The 25,326-nt window shown below is 38.4% G+C and overlaps 1 protein-coding gene, 1 non-coding gene and 2 pseudogenes across 2 annotated transcripts; 2 read left to right on the top strand and 2 right to left on the bottom strand.

Annotated features, from left to right (window-relative positions):
- Positions 1–1,771: 1,771 nt before the first annotated feature.
- Positions 1,772–2,139, top strand: LOC143671707 (small ribosomal subunit protein eS8 pseudogene; annotated as a pseudogene).
- A 32-nt stretch (positions 2,140–2,171) lies between these two features.
- RBMX (RNA binding motif protein X-linked) lies at positions 2,172–14,632 on the bottom strand. The gene is made up of 11 exons (XM_077145612.1): positions 14,440–14,632; positions 13,228–13,351; positions 12,932–13,038; positions 12,206–12,377; positions 11,565–11,717; positions 11,198–11,312; positions 10,986–11,111; positions 10,819–10,901; positions 8,982–10,185; positions 8,021–8,105; positions 2,172–7,356 (listed from the first exon to the last, which is right to left on the bottom strand). Exons 2-9 carry the CDS (start codon positions 13,334–13,336, stop codon positions 9,875–9,877), a joined length of 1,176 nt encoding a protein of 391 aa, XP_077001727.1. The 5' UTR covers positions 13,337–13,351; positions 14,440–14,632; the 3' UTR covers positions 2,172–7,356; positions 8,021–8,105; positions 8,982–9,874.
- Positions 13,117–13,182, bottom strand: LOC143672356 (small nucleolar RNA SNORD61). Its single transcript, XR_013169810.1, has one exon. It is a non-coding gene; the product is annotated as a small nucleolar RNA SNORD61 (small nucleolar RNA).
- Positions 14,633–18,677: 4,045 nt separating the features above from the next.
- LOC143670665 (small ribosomal subunit protein eS27 pseudogene) lies at positions 18,678–18,913 on the top strand (annotated as a pseudogene).
- The last annotated feature ends 6,413 nt before the right edge of the window (positions 18,914–25,326 follow it).

The raw sequence follows: 25,326 nt of genomic DNA, 5'->3' as shown, positions 1-25,326 counted from the left end.
ACTCTGAAATCTGTTCCACAACTAATTGTTACAATGTGCTTTGAAATTTATTGCTTTTTTATTTTTCACAAAAAATAAAAAAGTCGATTATGATAATTGCACAGCTATATGATGATATTGTGAATCACTGATTATACACTTTTGATGATTACATGGTTTGTGAATATATAAAATATATATCAATAAAAATTTTTTGAAAAAAAATGTACTTGGAAATACAGTTTATCATGAGAGGCAATTGCCTTTCACCTGGTCCTGAAGGATGATCATCAGAAAATTTGAGCTGAATTATGTCTTCTGACCCAGGACCGAAGTCACCTAATCTCAGTGTGTATCTGTGTGTGTCTGGAGTAGGGAGTCTGCTAAATCTGGAGGAAATAAACCTCAGGCCAGAGAGTGATTACTCAGAGTACAGGAGTGTCAGAAATGGCTTTGTTATTTAAAATACCTGGGTAAATTTGGGAAAGTTTACTTCTGTAATTTGTTAATTGAGGGGAACTAAAACAGGAACACTTATCATTGGGTTGTTGTAAGGTTTACATTAGATGAGGCATTAATAAACAAAAGATTGTCAGTTGTTATTGTTATATTTCATAGCAGCTTAACCAGACCTTGCTGAGGTTTGTACAAAAAAAAAAAAAAAAAACCCAACAAACAGAAGATGAAGTAGAAAAGTTGCATAAAACTTGTCTTCAATACATCATAACTGCGGGGATTCTTTTTTTTCCCTTTCCCTCTAGTGGTGTGTCACATAAAATAATGATCCTATTTGCTATCCAAATTTTTCTCTGGATAAATACTGTATTTTAAGAACCTTTAAACAGCTTTAAAAAAATTGTATTTTAAGAAAACAATGAAGCAATAATGCTCTTTTGGGTACTTATGATATCTTTTCTATCTCTGTGATACCTTTCTATAATAAACTTTATTTGCAAAAAGTTGTGCACAAAACTCAACCACCCTCCCGTCTACGTGGGACATGACTCCCAGGGGTGTGGACCTTCCTGGCAACATGGGACAGAAATCCTAGAATGAGCTGAGACTCAGCATTGAGATTGAGAAAACCTTCTCGACCAAAACGGGGAAGAATGAAATGAGACAAAGTGTCAATGGCTGAGAGATTCCAGAGTCTGAGAGGTTATCCTGGAGGTTATTGTTACGCATTAAGTAGATATCACCTTGTTATTCAAGATGTAATGAAGAGGCTGAAGGAACTGCCTGAAAATGTACAGCTGTGTTCCAGTAGCTGTTCCTTTATGATGATTGAATGATATAGATGTCACAATGTGACTATGATTGTGAAAACCTTGTCTGATGCTCCTTTTATCTACTTTGTCAACAGATGAGTAGAACATATGGAATAAAAATAAATAATAGGGGGAACAAATGTTAAAATAAATTTAGTTTGAAATGCTAGTACTCAATTAAAGCAAGGGGTGAGGGGTATGGTATGTATAATCTTTTTTTTCTGCTTTCGTTTTATCTTTTTCTAAATTGATGCGAATGTTCTAAGAAATGATGAATATGCAACTAAGTCATGATATTGTGAATTACTGATTATATATGTAGAACGAAATGATCTCATGTTAATGTTTTAGTTTAAATTTTTTAAAATAAAAATAAAAAAAGTTGTGCACAAAAGTACTTGAAAATTTATTGCTTTTTTGTATATATATTTCACCATTAAAGAGGCAAACAATGAACAGTAAAAAAAAAAAAAAAAAAAGGACCCAAGTTCTTTCCAGCCAGCGCTGTGTGATGGGCATCTATCTCCCAGGACAACTGGCACAAGTGTCCCAAGACTGGGGGCAAGAGAAAGCCTTACCAAAGGAAGCGAAAATATGAGTTAGGATGCCCAGCTGCCAACACAAAGATTGACCCCCATCACATACACAGTTTGGGTGAGAGTACCCTGCCCTGAAGCTGGATGTGGGGAACTTCTCCTGGGATTCTGAGTGTCATACTCACAAAGCAAGGATCATCGATGTTTTCTACAATGCATCCAATGAGCTGGTCCATACCAAGCCTGTGGTGAAGAACTGTATTGTGCTCATTGACAGCACACCATGCCAACAGTAGTATGAGTCCCACTGTGCTCTGTCCCTGGGCCGCAAGAAGTGGGCTGTTCCAGTTTGCTAGCTGCCAGAATGCAATATACCAGAAACGGAACAGCTTTTTAAAATGGGGAATTTAATAAGTTGCAAGTTGACAGTTTTTAGGTCATGGAAATGTCCCAATTAAGGCACGTCTATAGACATGTCTGATTAAGGCATTCAGGGAAAGACACCTTAGTTTAAGAAGGCCGATGAAGTTCAGGGTTTCTCTCTTAGCTGGAAGGGAATATGGCGAACAGGGCTGTGTCTGCTTTCTCTCCAGGCCTGTCTTATTAAGCTCCCCAGGAGGCGTTTTCCTTCTTCGTCTCCAAGTCGCTGGCTGGTGGACTCGGCTTCGTGGCTCTGCAGCATTCTGAAGCTTTCTCCAAAATACTTTTTATAGGATTACAGTAAACTAGTCAAGTTTCCAAACTATAGTACTGAGTAAGGATCAGAAGAAACCACTGCTCCCACAAGACTGATTAGTATCAAAACATGGCTTTTCCAGGCTACGTAAATCCTTTCAAAACAGCACAGAGGCCAAGCTGACTGCTGAAGAAATTTTAAACAAAAAACGATTAAAAGAAAAACATAAAACAAACTAAAAGAAAGAAAAAAAAACCATCAAAGTTCAGAATATGCTTGAAAGGAAAAAGAACACCAAGATAGGCGGTCTTCTCAAGGAGCAGTACCAGCAGGGCAAGCTTCTTGCCTGTACTGCTTCGAGGCCAGGCTAGTGTGGGTGAACAGATAACTGTGTGCTAGAAGGCAAGGAGCTGGAGTTTTATCTGAAGAAAGTCAAGGCCTAGAAAGGCAAATAATTCCTCCCTCCCACCCTAACTCATGTAATAAATGTGTTTAAAATGAACCAAAGACTTGGACACTTAAGGCTAGAAAACGTTAAATTATGTAGGATATTAAAATTTGGGCAACCTGGATGAAGGACATACGGGAACTCTTTTATATTTGCAACTCTCCTAGAAAATTATCCCACAATAGTTCATTTTTTAAAAAGTACTCAATCAGGGAAATTAAAACTCAAGTGTGATACTACTGCTTCACCCAGCATGACGGTTAAAATGAAATGGGTATGTTATATTTTGTGAAGCACCCAGAACCCTCGTACATTACTAATGAGAGCATAAAATGGTACAAAAACCTTGGAAAATCTATTTGGCAGCATCTTAAAAACTAGTTGTTACTAGAATAAAACTTTTAAAAATGGAACAGTACAACACAGTGAAGCCTAATGTAAACCATGGACTAAAGTTAATAGTACAATCATAAAAATGTTCTTTCATCAATTTTACAGAAGTATCATACTAATGCAAGGTGTTAATAACAGAGTGGTATATGGACACTTTTATATATGATTTTTCTGTAAACTTACATCTTCTCTAAATAAATATTAATAAAGGTAGAAAGAAAAAAATTCATTTAGCAATCTACACTACCACTCATCAATTCCACTCCAACGTATTTATCCAAAAAAATGAAGTTATTTCCACAAAGACCCATACAAGAATACTGACAGCATTATTCCTATTAGCTAAAAACTGGTAAGAGAAGTCCATCAACAGAATGGAATATTCATACATTGCAATTCTATTCTTGCAATAAAGAACTACTGAAAAATGCAACTCCATGGATGAATCTCAAAATATATTATGCTGTGCAAAAAAAAACTTGACACAAAAACGCACATCAATATAGCGTACAATTTACAAGAAACATTTTAAAATGCAGTATCTTATAACGATATAAACCAGGTCAGTGTTATTTCTCTGGGGTAGAAGATAGGCTATTAAGTAGAAAAGGGGAACAATGGAACTTGCTGGAGTGCATGTTGCATCTTGATAAGCATGCATTACATAAAAGCATTTTTCAAAACTGATTCAACCGTACACCGGAAACTTGTGCATTTCACTGTAAATAACTCATTAAAAAAATTTAAGTGCTTGTCATTCATGAAGTAAATACAAATTGAAACAGTGAGATGCAGTGTGTGTACCAGGATGGCAAAATTTATCAAACACTGGCAATACCATGATATAACCAGAACCTGATGGTAGGTAAAAAATTCAAACCTTATCCATCAATCCCACAATGAGGTATTTCCATTTCTCAGTAATTACATCCAAACTTGTACTAAAACACTCAACTATGAAAACTTAAAACATCTGTGCTTGCCCCATGAGGGCTCAGGGAAGGAATTGTCTGGCCACAAGGTACATCCTTGGCCTTGCCAGCAATGTTTTGATAGCGTATTTTGAAATCTCAGGTTATCGTACCTTCTAATATTTGAACATTTCAGATTCCAATTTCACTTTAAAAATCCTTATTGAACACTAAAGCAATAGCTTAATGAATGTCTTCTCTACGGTGCCAGATACAATAAGCTGGGAATGAAGTAGTGAGTCAAACCATCATGAAACTTGCATTGTAACTAGGTCAATAAATGTTGAACAAGCATTTTTTATAAAGATATTTTTTAGGTCTTTATGCTCCCAATTCAAGCATAAGCTCCTGGGAGGCAAGTCAATGGTGCATGCTCCTCCAGACCTCACCCAGTGCTCAGCATACAGGTCTCCAGCTGTGTGAAACCACTATACACAGGGTGCACCAGCAATGTTGTTCTCCTGGGTAAAATGCCAAGAGGACACAGTGGCTACCTAAGGTTGGAGCTTTTGCCTGTAAGAGGTGCAGTAGAGAGCTGGGAGAAGACCAACAGCTATAATTCAGTGTGCTAGGCAGCAGGACTGATATCGGGACCGAGTTCATTCTTCAAATACCTCTACCAGATAGGATGGGCACACTACACAAACTACAGGTATACAGAAAGAGCAAGAAAGAGGATGGAATATATTAAAACCAGGAAAAGCTACAAAATTCGTAGGGCCCAGTGCAAAGTAATAAAACGTCTCTTGCTCAACATATTAAGAATTTCAAGATAACAGCAAGGCATTAAATGAAGCACAGGTCCCTATGAAGACCCGTTTAAACTGGACAGCTTGGGCTTAAAATACGGCCCTCTCAAGGATGGGACCAGAGAGAACTTCAGAGTGACAACTGATTTTTTTCCTGCACTTTCTGAGGACAGAAGACAGGGTCTAGAGTAAGGCAGACCTGGTCAAATTCCCACTTGCCTTCTCCTTCACCTGTAGCTACCTTCACCATGTCTACAGCCAATGCCCATGAATGGGCACAAAAGGCTGGCTAGATCTGAATTACCCAGGCCATGTGCAAGGCCTCTTTATGGAAAACACGATCTCAAATCAGTTGGAGAACCAAAATGTTTTGCCCAAAATACCCTCGTCTTGATTAGCAAAAGGCTGTGCATATGCACCTTTGGTTTTCTTTTCCCATTGATCTAGAGCCTTGATTTTTCTCTTTAGTTAGGAAGAATTCAATGAATACTTGTAGTCGTGGTTTCAAAAAAAAATCCTTATTGAAAGCTTAATGATGCCTAGTCAAATGTTTTTCAGAGAAATATACTGATGTGTGCAACTTCAACTGGTATTTTTCCATGATAATGTGACACTGAGGATATTCTCACAGGATGAAAAGACTTCAGATTTTATCTGTCATCTTGATGTTCAGCTACATTCGTTTTTAAACTGGTCATATAACTCATGTCATTCTAGGTGTAAATAAACATCGTTACTGGTGCAAAGGCTAAATTGTCAAGAAACTGGAAACTGCAAGCATATACAGCTGCACATCTGTGCTGCTGGTTTGTTTTGTCCAAGTGAGACTCACTACCAACTGTTCCAATCAGTTAAGCAGGAAATGGGGATAAATGGACTACAATACGTGTATATACATATGTGTGTGTGTATATGTATGTATCTCCTTGGTATTTTAGCCTCTAGTTCTTAATGTAAGGAGTTAATGAAATATGAATTGCGTTAACATATAGCTGAAGCTCACTGCTATAAAAGGAGACCTAGTCATAGAAAGCAGGCCACCTCAGTGCCTGGACATTTCCTTGTAACTAACTGATTAAATGCATCAAATACCAGATTGAGCAGGAGGGAAATATTTAAAGCCTGTTAAGTATTTCCTAAAAGCATAAAAAGAACTCACTTTCACAAAAAAAAAAAAAGCCATGTGAAATTTTATTAAGTTTCAAATACAAGACTCCTGAAAGTGAAGTGAATGTAATTCCTAAGACCTGTTTGACTATCAGGTAAACAAAGCATTTTCTATCATTCTGTTTCTTTTACAATGAGTATGAAGTCAGAAGAATCAAAACCAATTTTTCAAAGAGGAGTAGAATTCAGTCTGCTGGGTCAGTAAACTATGGCATATAGGTGTCTGCTCATTAAAGCATACTTTGAATTCTTCGTATTTTCTAGATAATTTCTGCATTCAATACTATCTTCAAGATTATCAAAATAAAATGTAAAGAGCTGAAGCATCCTCAGAAGCATTTACCCAAGTAATCAGATCAAGGAAAAGATTGAGCTAAAACTGTTATGTAAGTGCAAAAGCTATTTAAACTTGGCCAATGTCCTCAATCTAATTAGAATCTGTCAAAATGAATATTAAATATTCTCCCCCATTTTATAACATTGTTGAATTGGTTCAAAAACTCATGTTTCCTTTGAGAATATTAGTTTTTATATTATCGGTTCTAGTTTCCAAAGCAATAAACTAAAGCTGTACCTTGATTTAATTCCAAAATAGGAGATGGGGCTCAAGTAGGCTTACAAAAGGAAATGAGGTGACTTGTATAATTGTTACCAGTTAAGTATACTTTTGATAATTTTAGCAATGCTTCAGGTTGTTTTCAGATTTTTATTCTTCCCTTTACAACTGAACTGTTTCTGGATACACTTAAAGGTGCTGAAAATCACTTTACTGGACCAAGACTTACCACTTACGCCTTTCATCTTTTAAATTTAACTTTGAATCATTTTAATGCTACCTTAAAATGTTCTAAATAGCCGTTACCCCTATGACTTTAGCTAAACAAAATGAAATTCAAAGCTATGAAATCTACATAAAGAACCACAAGAACTTCCTGTCTACCTTCAACTTACCAATTTCCTTGCTTCCTTCTCCGTTTGGTCAATTACTTGCTTTAAGTAACTAGCCCTTCCCTAGTTAAGAGTGCTACCAACACATTAATATGTCTTCCTTCAGTCAGGTCCACAGGAACCCTTGAAGGCAAAATCTGCCTGCTACAAACCAACTCTGATCAGTGCTGCTAATGCATCTGTGGTGCCTCATCGTCGATCAGCATTCTTCTGCTTCAACTCTGTAAAATGAAAAATGTAAGATCAAGTCACAGGGTATTATCTTATATCAGAAATTATTTCCCACCACCCTTACCTATGATTTAAATAGTGAACTGGCAACAAAATATTTGCTTAAAACTGCAAGCTCTAAAACGCAACCATAAAGACCCATTACAATAACTGATCAAGTTGGGAATATTAACGTTCCATACTATGTCATTACGCTAATGTGACTACAATGCTCAAGCAGGGAATTTGGTAGCAGCTGCATCAGTAACTCCAAGTTGTACTGCAGATGTGCAAACAAGCAAGCACTGGTTTAATTTCGAAATGTCCTTATACAAAACGCATGGAAGCAAGCTTGAATTTCATTTACCAGTGAGGTTTGCTCATATACCAAAACCTGCATTGCATGAGGGTATTAGAAAGTTTTGAGTTCAGAAATAGTTAAAAATACCACATAACTAACAGAAGTATACCTATATGTTAAGATAAGCTCAAACATTTAAATGGACTTAATGGAAAATAAGTCAACGTGCCAGTTCCACGTTACAGCACTTTGATCCTCATAACTCACAGGTTTTTTTATTATCCCTTTTATGGGTGCAACTAGAATCAAATAACTTGTCAAGATCATAGCAATAGTTGTTTAAACCTATAAAGTCGACTGCTTTTAAAACTTACCTTAGCATTTGATATCTCTTGCTGCCAGCTTTATCTAGTGTGAATAAATCAGCACTCCAAGACCATAATGACCATAATGCTCAACCTGTAAAAATTAAAGTTGACTAGTTATCTCTTAAGGAACTTATTTACAACTTGCCTATAACTGCCCTCTTTCCAGAAAGAAAAGGCAAGTTCAGACTTGCAGCTTAATGTATTTCATGTTCTACTATTTCTCTTAAGTGGTGGAAGATTCACTGGCTTGGGATGGACTGGAATGGCTTAAAATGGTTAAGTTGCATGGCTTATGGATCTCATTCTGTTCCAATGATGCACTGCCATGTTAAATCCTTAAGTTGAACGGACAAAACTTATTTGAAGGAATAAATGCAGTGTAAGATTTTTAGTTGGAGGTCTTCAAGTTTACTACATTCAACAGCATCTTTTTCAACTTCATGGCTGGACCTGGGTCATGTTGCCTCAGGTTTTGCTTTATAAAGACCACTTGCAATAGATTTTCTCCATACAGTGTAGTTCCATAGAACTAAAAACAAGTCAGGCATCCAACTAAATGTCAAGTTTGCAATGGCTTACAGGGCTAAAGTGGGGGCCCCCAAACTTAAGCCATCTCCTATATTGATTAAAAGACTAATTTGAAAAAAATGTTAAAATATATGAAGCATGTTTAAAGGTCTTCATCAAAAATAGCCTTTAAAAAAAAGATCCCCCCTCCCAAACCCCAGATCACTATTGGTAAACAACAGTTGTATTAAGGCCTTTAAGTGTCAGACATGCTTTTTAAAAAAATCCAAGTGCTGAATTTGGAGGACTTCTAATACGCTATTGAACATTTGCTTTTCCAAAAGGTTTTTTAAAATCTAGAAAGCATTTCCATTGCCATGTACAGTATGTTTCACTGTACTATGAGGAAGGTAACTGTTCAATTTCGACTTAGACGGAAAAACTAGTTTGCTTTGCTTACCATCTTTGCTGTTTCACAGGCATTTGATGCTTTAAATCTGATGTGGAATGCTGATAGATTCACTTTTTAGAAGTCATAAGCCTTTGAGAAGTTGTAGATAACTTCATTGCTTATCTATTTTCTCCTTTGCAATCAAGCTGTTCCTTTAAAAGTGAGACACTACAGAGTTGCAAAAATTTGAAACAGTAAGAGCAAGCATCGTTTGCAGCTTCATGGTTGGTTTTGGCCAAACTTTTTTATTTAGTATTCTGTAGTCGTTTAACACACACTTAAATGGTCTTATTGGGGGAGGGGGAAGGGGAGGTTCTTGCAGATTCCTAAGAAAATGTCAGAAAGGCAAAATATGGCCAGCATTATCCATTTGCTTTTTTGGGGTTTACTGGGTGAATAGCACTTTCCTTACATAAGCATTTGATCTCAGGTTTTCATACTGAGAACATTGAGATTTCAGTTTGAAGACATCCTGAAATCCTAAGAGTAGCATTACCCCGACCACCCTCTAATTATCTAAGCTTGTTTGTATAAGCAGAAAGATTCATCTCTCCATTTTAGATGGCTAGATGTTTGTGGAAGCTTTTAGGCGTGCTTGCCGCATTTACTGGGAAAAATCAGAAAGTGGCCTTTAGGGACACTTTTACTTGGAAAGTTACAACACTAATACACAAGTCAAGTCTTACACACTTAACATTTGCTTGTTGAAAGCAATGTCATAAATCAAATAAACATGTTTTACTTTTTCCTCACAAGAACATAAAAATTATGGAGGGGAACTTAACAGGAAATTTAAAAAAGGTAACACAATTTTTCCTTAGTAGTCCTTGGGTAGTTATAACAGTTTCCACTTTTTGTTTGTTTCTTTGAACAGGGATTTTGGTCCAAAGTTGTATTTGTTTTTAGTATCTGCTTCTGCCTCCCCCTCTATCAGATCGACTTCCTCCACGGCCACCACCTCTTGGTGCTCCGCGGCTTGAACTGCTGTAGGAATCACGTGGAGGAGGGTACCCCCTTTCCATAGAAGGGGGAAGCCCTCTTTCTTGTCTGCCAACACGATCACGACCACTTGAGTAGAGATCACTTCGGCTGCTTGAGTAACTGTCTCGACTTCCACCATATCCGTCACGTGAGCTGCTGTAATCATCATAGCGACTGCTTCCACCATAAGATGGCGGGGGCCCTCGTGTAGGTGGAGCACTACGTGAGTTACCTGCAGGGTCAATGGTCAGGTAATATGGCAACACTATAAATTGTATATATACAACAATTAAATCTGAATTTACAGAATTCCTGTATTAAACGTTTACTTTCTCAACTGGGAGGTTTTAAACTCTGCCATTGCTGGCCATAACAGGGATTTGCTCATCTGCTGAGATACGGAAATGGATTGATTTTAAGGTTTGTTTGAAAAGACTGAAGACGGTGTGTATTTCAAGAGGATATTCCAGACAGCTTGTTATTTTATAGTAGAAACTCAGCCACTTTCCAGTGATAAGTTGCAATTTTGAACTGTAGACTTTCCTTCATATTGCAATGGTAAACATTTGATCTTGTTAATAAAATTTTTAAATTGTATTTTCACTGTTGGGGGAAAACACATAAGGCTGCCAATTTAAAGCAAGCAAAATTCCCTCCAAAGCAAGCAAACAGCCTCAAAACAAAAAAACTTAGGAAAAAAACAAGCCCCTCACAAAACTAGGAAAAGCCCAGCTGATAAAATTACCCCCTCTCAAAAGCAAGCAAACGTCCCTTTTAAAGCAAGCACCACACAGCCTAATAAAACTGGCTCACGAACCTAAAATCTCAAGCTGGTGATATTCAAGACCCTCAACCAGAATCTTACCATAACTCTCATATGAATCTCTGTAGGATCCTCCACTCGGATGATCTGAATAGTCTCGATCACGACCATAGCCATCTCTATCACTAAATTATAAAGAAACTGTTAAGTCTCAGAGCATCAATGTTCCAGCAATTTTTGCCTCAAGCCATAGAAGTGAAATCACATACCTATAGCCTCTTGATGGATAGTCATCACGTGAACTGGAATGACCATAATCACGATATGTATAATCTCTTGGTGGTGGTGCATAATCTCTTGTATCACGAGAACTTGGGTAATCCCTGCTTGAATAGCTATGAAAACAAAAGTAATTTAGATCAAGATTTCTCCTTCACCCTTAATTACAAATGATAAGGAGAAGCCATATACTTTCTTTTACCTGTCTTTAGTAGAATACCCATCATCTCTTGGGGACAAATAAACATCTCTACGAGAGGGCAGAGGTTCCCTTCGTGGTGGGCCTCCATAACTATCTCTTCCACGTGATACAGGAGCTTGAGGGGAAAAATTATTTTTAAGTATACCCAAAGATAAAATTTAAAACATGAAAGTAAACTCACTAGTGGTTCAAATGTGAAAAAATTGAGCAAGATCTTCTCTAAGTTTCCTATTCTTTTCAATGCTCATTAACTGCATGTCTCTAGATGCCCTGAAGTCCATGTGTCAGTCTTAATAATTTTAGAATTCATCTTAACTCTTTCTTGTATTATGGTGGTAGGTGCAGATTATTATAAATGAACATTTACCTCTTCCTCCCATTCCACTGCTGCTGCGAACTGGTCCTGAGGGGGCAGATCTTTTAGGAGGAGGACCCCCACTTCGTGGTGGGGGTCCTCTTTTTACTGGAAGTGGTCCCCTGGAAGAACTCATGTTAAAATTCATGGAATAGCCACCATCATCTATATTAAAATAAAGAAACAAATAAGTTAATAACAATCACAAGAATCATTAAAAGCTGTGTTCTATGCCTATCTGGAAAATAGGACCAGACCATCTGTTCAGTTGGAGCCTAGTTCTCACTTGTACTGAGTGTGAGGAAGTCATATAGACTGGAAAAGTAAGACTGAAGGTCAGTCTTAAAAGCTACTTCCAAATTGTTTCATGTTTAAATGCCCAACCAAAAACGACCAAAAAGGAAATTTTCCTCACATTTCTCCTACAGAATAAAATACTTAATAAGGAATAGATTATCCACCACTCAATTCACTCAAGATCTTAATTTATGATGTCTTCTGTTTCCCTTTTAAGCCACAATCACTTGGGAGATGAGTCAACTGTTAATTTCAAAAGCTGGAGAAGAACTTGACCAAAGCATATTGGGGGGGGGGGGGTGTTACAGTCCCCAATCTCATAAAACCAAGGCCCCACATTCTACCCAAATCATTACCCATGTGTCCTCCACGTGAAGGAGGTCCCCTTGTTCCTCCACTTCCTCCTCTTCCGCCTCTAAGACCTCTGGGAGGGCCTCTGCTTCTTGGAGGTGGAGGTGGCCCACGTCTACCACTTTCAAATGATGGTTTAGTGGCTTGTTCCACTTTGATGGCTTTTCCATCTAAAGACTAAAAAAAAAAAAAAACCATCGTAATGATTAGATCAAGATTTAATAATCTTTTGTGAGTTGCGAAAATCTCCTTCAAAATGCAATTAGAAATATTCTAGACAGGTAAATTCCACTCACCAATGAGTAAAATGCTAAAGACAGTATTAATTAGGTAAAAGTGGGACTCCAAACATTTACTCAATCTTTAAAGACCTGAATCAAAGGCACTTATTACTGCTAAATAGAATTTAAAGCCATGCCAGATGGGTAGCGACTTGTTATAAAATATGCAAAGGGAAAAAGCAAGCTATTAAATCACGTTTGTGGACGCCAAGATAAAATATTGCCACGTGGTATTTTAAACCAAGACTCTCGTTAAAGAGAATACTCCACACATTGGCTACAAAACTTGTTCACATATTACAAAATACTCTTTAGAATGTTACTACAAAGGGTTGTGGTCATAGGGCCCTAGAAATCAACACAAAAATTCAAGAGCTGATCTGGAAGACTTGCATGATTCAGAGCATAGCGTACTTTTTTACATATCAGGAAATACAGCACAAGTCTCACCTTTCCATTCATGTCTCTGGCTGCATCCTTGGCATCTGCTGGGCTTTCAAAGGTGACAAAAGCAAAACCTCTCGATTTGTTGGTTTCACGGTCTTTCATCAAGAGTACTAAAAAAGTAGTTTTTAGGGGGGAAAAGTATTAACCCTAGTTCAAATGAAATAACAGGAGAATCCTTTAATAAGGAAATGCTCAGAACTTCTTAGAGGACAAAAATCATCTCAGATGATCAAGACAATCAAATTCATCACAGCTTCCCCTTTTACCAACAGACCAGCACATACTTTCAGATAACTCACCTTCCACTATTCGTCCATATTTGCCAAACACGGCTTCAAGGGCTTTCTCATTTGTTTCTGTATTGAGCCCACCAATGAAGAGCTTTCCTGGACGATCTGCTTCAACCATTTTTCCCCCCAGAGTCTGTTGAAAAAGAATAGTTATTACCTCCCTGAAATGCCTCAAGTTTAAACATATATTTCTTGTGGCACATGTTTCATGTTTTACTAAAACTATTATTCCTAAATAACCAAAGTACCGAATGTGAATTTAAATTGCCAAGTTTCTTAACGTAAGTTACTTTAACCTGGTTAAAGGTGCCAACTTATGTTTTACCACTCTCCTTAAACCTCCTTAGCTGTTGGCTACTCAGGACTTTAAAAAACCAATGTTCCTTTAATCCTAAACTTCTGTTGCTTTCTACAACCCAAATATCCTAAAGATAGAATTTTTTAAAAACTAACGCGCCAATTCAAGGTCACAGTTCAGACGCAGGACCTTAAGATTAATACCATGCCCTTTTCCAACGGCTCCTGTTCCTCAGTGGGATTCCCTAGTAATTGTAATCAGCAGTTATCTCAAGTTTGAGCCAAGTTGTGCGCCCAGCCCCCGCCTCAGCGAAAAGGCTACTATCTGAACTAAAAACAAAAAAAACAAAAACAAAAACGGAGCATCAACGTGGTTTTCTATTAAATAGCGGAATGTGGAAGCGCACATGGCAGCCACACTTAACACTTCCAAGACTGCAGCAGAACCTAATTAAAACCGGTCACTAAATACCGCGTGGAAAAGACAAAATGGCGACACTTGGCGTCAGCCCAGAACAATCGGCATCCATCAGGCGGACTAACTTTTACCAACGGTGACTGAGAAAGAAAATTCACAGGGCTTCCTCCCTTCGGCCGCCAATGAACGAGGACCCCGCCATAACGTCCACATGCCCATCTATAGCGCCAGCGCCAGCCCAATGCAGGGAGCGAGGCGGCGCGGTGTCGTCCCGCTCCAGCCCACAAGCCCCAATCTCCGTTATTATTCCCGCAGGCGACCTCCAGAATTTCTCCAGAGGCTTACAACGAAAAAGTATCCCTTGAGTATTCCTCCTCGACCCTCAGCTTTATCGAGTACCTTGGCGCCTCTGGGTTCTTAAAATGGCGGCCGCCACCCCCGTCTCTAGGGAAATAATCCCACGTTCTAACGTGAGAACATATGGATCTCTCAAAGGATGTACGTACCGGAGCGAGGTGAGGATGATTTCAAGCTTCCACGAGCTTGCCGACAGACGCTTTCTAGAAGCTCAGCACGCGTAAGGGCAGCCGGGTCGAGTTGGAGGAGAGGAAGGGGAAGCCGCTAGCTCTACTGCGCAACGAGGGCGAACAAAGGAGACAGCAAACTTTATACTGCCCGGGAACGAGGCTGAAATACCCGGATGGAAACGGAGCTTAGAATTTGAAAGGCAAAGGGAGGGGAGCAGTTCCCAGTCTCTCCATTGGTTGCCACCCTTGTCATTCACTCTTCGCTCTGCCCCTTCCCCCCGGGCCGTCTGCGTTCCGGCCGGCGCCCATTTCTAACCGTTTTCCCTACCCCCACCCGTCAGGCCCAAACCCGCGTTTTTGCTTTCTGCTAAAATGGTGCGCAGGCTTTCTTGAATAAAGAACTGAAATTTATTCAGCGTTCTACAGGTCCGGACGGTGTTAAACACTTTACACCCACTAACTCGTTTAATTCTCACAACATGCTGAGTGTAGATTCTCCTGCTAACTCAATTTTACAGAAATAGAAAACAAAGAAGTTAGGTAATAAACTACGTTTTCCAAAATTAGCTTAACCAAGAATTTTGCCTGAATGGGGTGACATTCTGATAAATAAATGGCAGTGAGGTAAAAACATAAAACGCCATACAGTTTCATCTTACTTAGACTCGGGGCTAGGCCTTGATGGTACAACTCAGAATATGCCAAACAAGGGCAGAGATCCTCGTGGGTAAGTTTTCCAGACTTAGCAAGTAGAGACACAGGACGTCCAATTAAGTTTGAATTTCACGTGAACAAGAAATAATTTTTTAGCAAAAACATGTCCCAGATTTCTAGACTAAAAATCATTTGTTGTTTAACTGAAATTCAAATTTAACTGGGCATCTGATATTTTATCTACCAGTCGTACTCGTGGAAAAGAAATTAAAATTAACAAACCAAATAATTGCATGTTGTGATTTGTACCAGGGACCGAGGTAGACAGCCCCTTAGAATCCATTGGGAGATTGTAGGACCTTGTACGGAAGCAAGGACACCAATAAGGTGGCTGTAGGAGCAGACAGGAGGGAGAGGAGGGCAGTTTGAATAGGGGTGGCAGCAGTAAACTTGGGGGAGGAGGGAACAATTGCTAGACTCATAAGACAGGCAGAGGGGACGGAATTTGCTAATGAATCATCAGATGGGGAAAGGACTGAGGTGAGAATGAGGAAATAGGAACAGTAATTATGGATGGGCTCCCAAAATATCTGACATTAGGACAGATAGCGATGCCATTTACTAAAATGGAAAAGCTTGCTGAGGAAAGGGGTGGAGAAATCTGGTGCCCAGAGCTGTGATTTGGGCTGAATTGTTACCTTAGAGATGGTAGTACGAACCATCAAAATGGATGAGACCACGCAAGGAGAGAATGTAGAAGGAAAAGAAAAGAAGGTCCAAGGTCATACAACATGAACTACCTAAAAAAATAAAAAAAGGAGAGACTATAACAGGAAGGAAATATGCTAAAATGTTACCAGGTATCTGGGAGGTGGGGAGTGGAATTTACCAGCAATTGTTTCTTTTCTTCTTCATAGTAATGATTACCTTTCCAGGGTGAATTATGATTATATGCCAAGCAGATAGTAGTGAATAATGCTCAGGTCACAGGTTAAAGTCCCTAGAGAGCTTTGGAGCCAGCTCTAAGTTATTAACACTAATGGGAGAAATAATGCTCAGTAGGAAAGAAATATTCGTTCTTAGTGTGTGTGTGTGTTTTTTCCAAGCCAAATAAGAAATAACGCAAAAGTCATGACCACCAGCCTTCAGATTGAATTACGTAAATTGATTAGATCTGGCCTTGGTCGGGAGGAAGCCATGTTTGTAAAACGCCTTAAATGCCAGACTCATCAAGCAGAACCTGGACTCGCAGGGGGCTAGGAGAATTCCCTCACCTTGGGGAAGCTGGCGTTTCAAGTCCAGGTGGAAGGACTACAGTGAAGGCCCTTCCTAGGTTCTGAGTCTAAACCAGACCTCCCCCAGTCCTGGGTAGAATAGGGCAGGCTCCACAATAGATGTCCCTGTCTGTCCCCCTGGGTTTCAAGAGGGAAACTTGCATCCTTAGGGACCAGATCACTCCGGCTTTTGGAGTTAGTTCTGAGGTTTGTGGGGGAGGGGGAGAGTAGAGCACTAAATTCCCAAGGACCGAGTGGAGGGAAAGGGCTAGCGAATGGGAATCCTGTGAGATCAATTAGGCCTTAGCACAGAGTAGGGGGAGGGGGAACAGAGAATGACGAGGGAAGAAAGGGAGAAACTGGAGGAGGAAGTGGAGGACTAAAGCCTAGATCCCGAGGGCAAAGGCGGGAAGGAGAGTCTTTTTTTTTTAAGCGGTGGAGCAAGGTAATCAGATTTTCCTCTTAAAGAGATCATTTTGGCTGCAGTAAGGATATTGGATTGGGGGACGGAGGAACTGGAAGGACCGGAAGCAGGGAGACAAATGAGGAGGGTATTGCTGATGTAATCCAAGAAAGAGGGGTCGTGGGCATCCCGATTTTGAGGGCCTCTGGCTAATAGGCAATTGGATAGGCAGGTCTCACCCTGGTCAAAGTTTCTCTGGGGGCTATCCCTCCTCTTCATGGATCTTCTAGATTTTTTCCTTTGCTTCATATGCAGCCTCTTCCTTTCCATTAACTCCTTCAGATGAGCATTAAATGAGTTGTATTTTCTCTTTAATATAATTTTTCCCATTGACCCATCATTCTCTCCACATTCCATCTTAATGATTGGCAGATAGATTGAGTCAAACAATGTTACTTTGCCACTTTGTATTCTTGACACTGAGTTTATATAGATGAGAGACATAGACATGGATTCTGCCTTCATGGTTATGAAAACTTGGAAGGGGGACCTTGAAGAAATGATTTACAAGTAGGTTGAAGCTACAAGTCAAAGTGTTACAGGGGATTTAAAAAGAGTAATGTGTGTATACATCAGGGAGGCAGTCAGCAAAGGATTCGTGAAGGCTTAAAGTCACATTTAAACTCATACCTGGATGATATATGAGAATTTAGGAAGATATGAGGAAACATCTTGGAAGAAGGCCTTTAACCAAGAAGTTTGGAGCATTCCAGAGAAATGTTTTAAATGCCGGTATGTTGGCACATGTTGGATTGTAGAACGTGAGGGGGGAGAGTTATGGGCCCAAATCAATCTAATCCTTAAACCTGTGAGTCAAGGACTCTTATTATCAAATAAGCATATGAAGTGAAAGTACTGACTAAGGGAAAGGACACTCTAAATACAATAGGAGCTTCCACAATGGGTTTAACTACTACAGTGCCTAACTACAATTACTGTGCAACTGATCCTATCCAGATGGTTCTCAGCCCTGCTTCTTGGATTTTAGATTCACTCCGTATCACACTGCCATTTAAATAGTCATATACTTTATAGGTATAAAACTCTTATCTCCATTTTACAATGAGAACACTGAGCCTTAGAGGGGTTAAATAATTTGCCCAGGGTCACACAGCTTGAAGCATCACAGACATGATAAAAGCTTTCTTCCCCATAGCTGTCGGTTATCTTTCTGAAACATAGACGTGTATTTCACCTTTGCTAAAACGAGCAACACAGCAAGAATATACAACACTGGCAAGGCCTCTGTATATAAAAGTCCCCTTTACACCTTGCCCAGTTTCTTTGAGAACATGCAATGCCTTAGTACTTTTTCACAGGCTGTTTCCTCTGTTCAAAAAGCCCTTTAGTCTCCTTCTGTCTATCAAACTCCTCATTTGTCAGGGCTCACCTCAAATGGCCCCTGTCTCCCCTCACCCCACTTCAAAAGTAAATGGGTTGTCCATTCTGGTGTCCTTCTTCATACACCTGTCTTATAGCACTTACCACATGTTATCATTGTCCATTACCCCACTTGTTTGCATGGAACAGGGAGCTCCTTGGGGCAGAGACTTGGTCTTATTCATCTTTGTTCCCCTCCCACAGTACCTATATGGTGTCTGGAAAAGAGTCACTGCTAAATATCTGTTGGCTAAACTGACTTGTAAGCTCGACTTATGCTCCATGGTGCTTAGTCTGAGCTGGGCACATAGTAAGTATTTAATGAATACTGGTGTCCCTGCCTTAAATCCCAGTTTACCTGCAAAGGGCTCACATTGGTTACTTAAAAATAAATAAATAAATAAATAACACAGCCTTTTCTCCAGTGACGATCTTTCCACGAGAGCATGCCTTTCTCAAAGAACCTCATTCATCCCTCTCCCGAACAGGAAACCCAAGATGAAGCCCTTGGTGCAGAGCCCCAATTCCTACTTCATGGATGTGAAATGCCCAGGATACTATAAAATCACCATGGCCTTTAGCCATGCACAGACAGTGGTTTTGTGTATTGGCTGTTTCACTGGCCTCTGCCAGTCTACTGCAGGAAAAGCAAGGATGCTTCTTCAGAAGGAAGCAGCACTAAAAGCACCCTGAAGCAAGATGAGTGGGACATCATCCCAATAAACATTTTGGATACAAAAAAAAAACCAAAACAACCCACACACATAGTTTTTTTTAATTTATTTATTTATTAATTTAAAAAATTTAACAAACGAACAAAAACACATATGATCATTCCATTCTACATATATAATCAGTAATTCACAATATCATCACATGGTTGCATAATCATCATTTCTTAGGACATTTGCATCAATTCAGAAAAAAAACCCAAAAAGACAACAGAAAAAGAAATAAAATGAAAACAGAAAAAAAAAGATTATACCTACCATACCCCTTACCCCTCACTTTCACTGATTACTAGCATTTCAAACTAAATTTATTTTAACATTTCTTCCCCCTATTATTTATTTTTATTCCATATGTTCTACTTGTCTGTTGACAGGGTAGATAAAAGGAGCATCAGACACAAGGTTTTCACAATCGCACAGTCACATCCACACACATAGTTTTAACAGCTTCAACCAGTTACCTGATTAAGATCAAACTAGGGATCACTCTGAGATGAGTAAATCGAAGCACTCCTGTTAGACTTGCCGCCTTTTTCACTTTTGATATTTTTGCAGGAAGAGCACATGTAAGGTGGCTCTGCATCTAGTTTTGCCTGTTCTCCAAACTACAGAAAGGTAATCATGCCACGTGTTCTGTTATCTGGTATGAAGCAAGAAGGAGGTAGGGAGGGAAGAATTTTATGTGATTAAAGATTGGGAAACTTTCCAAACCACTTTAAGTAGCCACCGTTTGGAAAATAGCCTACTTGGCTAAACAGGCAATGAATAAAAACTTTATCCAATGTATTGCTCTGGTATCTAGATGACAGAACAAAGATACAATTTTACTGTACCTTTCTCCACAATAACTTTTTTAAAACTTTTTTCATTAATTAAAAAAAATTAACAATCATGTCTGAAGTCTGTCTGAAGTAAAAAAAAAAATAACAATCAAAACATTTAGTTATCATTCCATTCTACATATACAATCAGTAATTCTTAATATCATCACATAGTTGCATATTCATCATTTCTTAGAACATTTGCATCGATTTAGAAAAAAGAAATAAAAGGACAATAGAAAAAGAAATTAAATGATAGTAGAGGAAAAAAAAACTATACGTACCGTACCCCTTACCCCTCGCTTTCATTTACCACTATTTCAAACTGAATTTAACATTTGTTCCCCCTATTATTTATTTTTATTCCATATGTTCTACTCTTCTGATGATATAGTAGCTAAAAGGAGCATCAGACATAAGGTTTTCACATTCACAGAGTCTCATTGTGAAAGCTATATCATTGTTCAATCATCAAGAAACATGGCTACTCTCCACAATAACTTTTGACAAAGATAATTGAAATAAAATATTTTTATTGAGAAATCTTCACACAAATACAGTCCACACCTGGTGTACAATCAATGGCTCACAATATCATCACATAGTTGTGTATTCATCACCATGATCATTTTTAGAACATTTGCATCACTCTAGAAGAAGAAAAAATAAAAACAAAACTATACATCCCATACTCCTTACCCCTCCGTCTCACTGACAACTAGTATTATAATCTACCCAATTTTTTTTTACCCCTTATCACCACCCCTATTATTTATTTATTTATTTATTTATTGTCCTTATTTTTTACTCATCTGGATAAAGGGAATGTCAGCCACTAGGTTTTCACAATCACATGGTTATACAATCATCTTCAAGAATCAAGGCTACTGGAATACAGTTAAACAGTTACAGTACTTCCCTCTAGCCACCGAAGGAGATAAGTTTTAACCCAACTTAGTATTTGATTAAGAGAAACAGAGCTATGCTTAAGATTTCTAATGGGGGAGGGGCAGGGAATGGATTTTTTTTTCAATAAATTGTGTTAAGACAATTAACCCATTTGAAGGGAAAAAGGATCTGGATCCATTCCACTTTTTTCATTGCAAAATAATTTTCAGTTCAAAGATTTAAATGTAAAATGTAAAAATATTGATACTTGAAGAAAAATGGGTAGATGCTTTTATGAGCTTGTCATGGAGAAGACCATTCATTGCTTCTTTCATTCATTCATTTAGCAATTGTCCATTCCTTGCCTACTCTGTGCCAGCACTGTTTTAGGTGCTGAGAATATATCTGTGAACAAATAGACAAAATTCAATATTGGAGCTAATATTTTGGGAGGAAGATTAAATAATAAGATATATTTGAAGGTGAAAAGTGATATGAAAGAAATTGGGAATGCCAAGGAGGGAAGGTCAGGAATGTGAAGGTGGAAGGCTTCAAAATTAAAAGGGTTGATTAGGGTTTGATCTCATTGAGAAGGTGATATTTAGGCAAAGATAAAGGAGGGATTAAGCCTATGGACATCTGAAGAAAGAGCATACAGAAAGCATGAAGCACACCTGGCATGTGCTAGGAACAACAGGGAGGCCAGTATGGCTGGAACAGAGTGAGAGAATATAGCAGTAGATAATGAGGTTGACAGATAACTGAGAGGCTGGATCATGTAAAGGCTTGTAGGCCAGAGTAAAGTCTCTGGCTTTTACTATAAAATGGGGAGCCACTGGATGGCCTTGAGCGGAGGAGTAACATATCTGACTTAACTTTTATCAGGATCACATTGGCTGCTGTGTTGAGAATGCATTGAAGGGATCAAGGATGAGAGCAGTGAGGCCAGTTAGGAGACTTTTGTTGTAGTGCCTTGGACAGAGGTAGTAGCAGAGGAAGTGGTGAGAAGGTGTTGTATGTGTGTATATATATATATATATAATAAATTTTGAAGGTAGAGCCAAAAGGATTTTCTGACACAAAATCCAGGTGCCATGAAAGAAAAGACTGATTCATTTGACTATAAAAGCATTCATCCATTCTCAAACTGCTTTGATGACTCATCCTTTTTCTAGTAGATCTTTAGATATAAGAGTTTCTCCAGTCTTGTTCCTAGACTCTCTTGTCTTTCCATTCTGTCCTCACTCCTTAGGCAATCTCAACCTTTCTCAGGGCATCCACTACAATAAATATCCTGATGTCTCCCAGATTTATATTTCCATGCCACACCCCTTCCTTGAGCTCCCTAACTTGCACATTCCAATTTTCTGCTTGATATTACCACTTGTCTGCCTCTAATTCATTAACTCATTCCCTTGACAAATACTTATTGATTGTACATATGTTAGTCACTAGATAGGGACTGGAACATATTGGTGAATAAAATGGACTTAATACCTGCCCCCATGAAACTTGCAGTTTAGTGGAGGTTGTGTGAGAAAATAAGTAAAAAAAAAAAAAGAGAGTGAGAGAGACAAGTAGTGAAAAAAGCTATGAAGAAAACAAGGTGCAGTAATAGAGAATATGTGTTTGTAAGGAGAGGTAACCCACCTAGAATGATCAAGGAAGACCTCTCTGAAGAAATGACATGGAAGTCGATACATCATAGATGAGAAGCAAGCAATCCCCTTCCTCCAAAATAAGAACATTTTTTTCCTCCCAATAAGAACCGTCTTGCCCATTTAAAGTTAATCCTTATACCCATCTCCAGCCCCAAATAACCTCTAATTTACTTTCTGTCTCTATAAATTTGCCTTTTCTGTATATTTTATATAAATGAAATCATACAATATGTTGGCTCCTGGTTTTTCACTTAATGGGTTTTTTGTGTCAGTAGTTCATTCCTTATTGTTGCTGAATGATATCACATCTTATGGATATACCATATATTGCATATATTGCCTGTCCTTTCACTGGTTGAAGGAAATTTCAATTGTTTCTATGAATAATGCTATGAACATTTGTGTGAAAATCTTCTTGTGGACATATGTCAACATTCTTCTTTTATATAACCTACAAGAGGAATAGCTGGATGAATGGTAGTTTTATGTTTGATTTTTGTGGAATTGACAAATGTTTTCCAAAGTGGCTGTACCATTTTACAGGCCCACCAGCAATGTATAAGTGTTCCAGTTTCTCTATATCCTTCTCAACTTTGATTTGCATTTCCCTAATTACTAATGATATTGAACATCTTTTAGGTGCTTTTCATTTTTCATTTATAAATCTTCTCTGATGAAATGTCTGTATATATATTTTGCCCATTTTTGATTGGGTTCTTTGTGGTTTTATGAGTTGTAAGAATTCTCTGCAAATTCTGGATACAAGACTTTTATCAGGTATGTGTTTTGCAAATTTTATTTTCATTGTGTATTTTCTTTTACTTTTTTTGCTTTATAAAAAATGCTTTTTATTTTTATTGCATTTGTTATTTCAAGTTCACTAAGAGTTGTAACATCATCTATGTGAGGAAGTATCTTCTGGTTTACAGACTATGTTTCTGTAGTAACTCAATGGAAATGGCATTGCTTGCGAAGGTTGGGGGTGAGGTCATAGATTTTTTTGTCACTTATAATGTCACAATATTCTTTGCAACTAATTTATTCATGTATTCCTCCTTCTAATTTTGTTGAGGACTTATTTCCAGCCAGATTCTTTTTTTAGCATCAAAATCAACTTTTTTTGTTGTTCAAAATAACATATACACAAAAAAGAAATACATTTCAAAGCACATTGCAGCAATTAGTTGTAAAACAGATTTTAGAGTTGGGTATGGGTTACAATTTCACAATTTTTGGTTTTTACTTCTAGCTACTGTAAGATACTGTAGATTAAAAGAAATATCAATGTAATGATTCAGCAATCATATTCATTTGTTAAACCCTGCCTTCTTTGCATAACCCCACCATCACCTTTGATCTTTTCCCCACTCTTTAGGGGTATTTGGGCTATGCTCATTCTAATTTTTCATCTTGGAAGGGGCTGTCAATTGTATGGGATAGGGGAATGGAGTTAGATGATGTTCTGGAGAGGCTGGCCCCTCTTCATTTCAGGACTTATCTGGTCCAGGGACCCATCTGGAGGTTGCAGGTTTCTGGAATGTTACCCTAGTGCATGGATCCCTTGTAGAATCTCATGTATTGCCCTAGGAGTTGTTTAGGGTTGGCAGGATGGTTTTGGTTGGGGGTTGGCAAGTTATGATAGGCAGCAATGACTAACTGAAGTATGCGTGAGTGACCTCCAGAGTAGCCTCTAGACTCTATTTGAACTCACTCTGCCACTGATACCTTATTTGTTACACTTCTTTTTCCCCCTTTTGCTCAGGATGACATTGATGATCCCACAGTGCCAGGGCCAGGATCATCCCTGAGTGTCATCTCCCATGCTGCCAGGGAGACTTTCACTCCAGGATGTCATGTCCCCTGTAGGGGGGAGGGCAATTTTCACTTGCAGAGTAGGGCTTAGAGAGAGAGAGGCCACATCTGAGCAACAAAAGAAGTCCTCTGGAAGGAAACTCTTAGATAAACCTATAGGTAGGCTAAGTTTCTCTGCTATATACATAAGCTTCACAAGAGCAAGTCTGAAGATTAAGGGCTTGGCCTATTGATTTGGGTGTTCCTAATGTTTAACACCATAACAGGTTTTTTTTTTTTCCATTTTCTTCGTAATGTCTTTTTTTTTTTTAACGTTTAAATATCTTGTTTTATTTTCATCAGAATCACTTGATGGCTGCCAGGAGTGCATTTGACAATTTTTTCATACACTATCCATATTGCTATGGTTACTGGAAAAAGTATGCAGACCTTGAAGTGCAGCACGACAACATTAAACAATCAGATGAGGTGCGTACATCAATGAATAAAGTTATGTTTATTAGGTATTATACTCCAAATAACAAAACAAAGACTTTTTTTTGGCTGGCAGTACTTACCATTTATGGCGAAACAGTTTTAGAGTAGTTTATTTGCATTTGTCACACTTGTGGCATTTGTAGCTACTATTTTCTCTCTTTGTTGGCAGGTGCGTTAAACTCAACAGTTTGTCAAGTTTTGCAGTGCAAGCCTCTGTATTACACTGCAGCTTAACAAGTAGGTCAGGGCTTTTCTGTCACTTACATTTATTTCTCATTTTCCAAACAATATAGTTTGTTTGCTTGTCACATTTGCTATGTCTTATTACATTTTCATTCAGATGCTATCTGTAACCCAAAGCCTGCCCACAGCCCAGTCAGAATGCAGGGACTTCTGCGCTTTGTAAACTGCACGTGGGGATCAGAACATTACCGTGTTCTATCCAACCTCCACCCAAATGGTAATGGTAGATTATTTAAACAAAATTCCTGTAATTGGTATTTCTGAGGTTCACTGGATAACACAGTGTGCCTCTCTGTTAAGAAATAATTAAATATTTGGAGTACATTTCTTCTTAGGTTTATTGTTGGGGACTTCAGGCAATACCTCTTAGTGATGATCTTTGGATACATTATATAAACTTCTTAAAAGAAACACTGGAATCTGGTGATCCTAGAAGAAATATTTTGCTCAGGTTGTGATTGA

The sequence above is a fragment of the Tamandua tetradactyla genome, chromosome X, assembly GCF_023851605.1.
Source record: "Tamandua tetradactyla isolate mTamTet1 chromosome X, mTamTet1.pri, whole genome shotgun sequence".
NCBI classification, from domain to species: domain Eukaryota; kingdom Metazoa; phylum Chordata; class Mammalia; order Pilosa; family Myrmecophagidae; genus Tamandua; species Tamandua tetradactyla.
The sequence above is the reverse complement of the archived record's forward strand: the minus strand, read 5'-3'. Positions and strand labels throughout refer to the sequence as shown.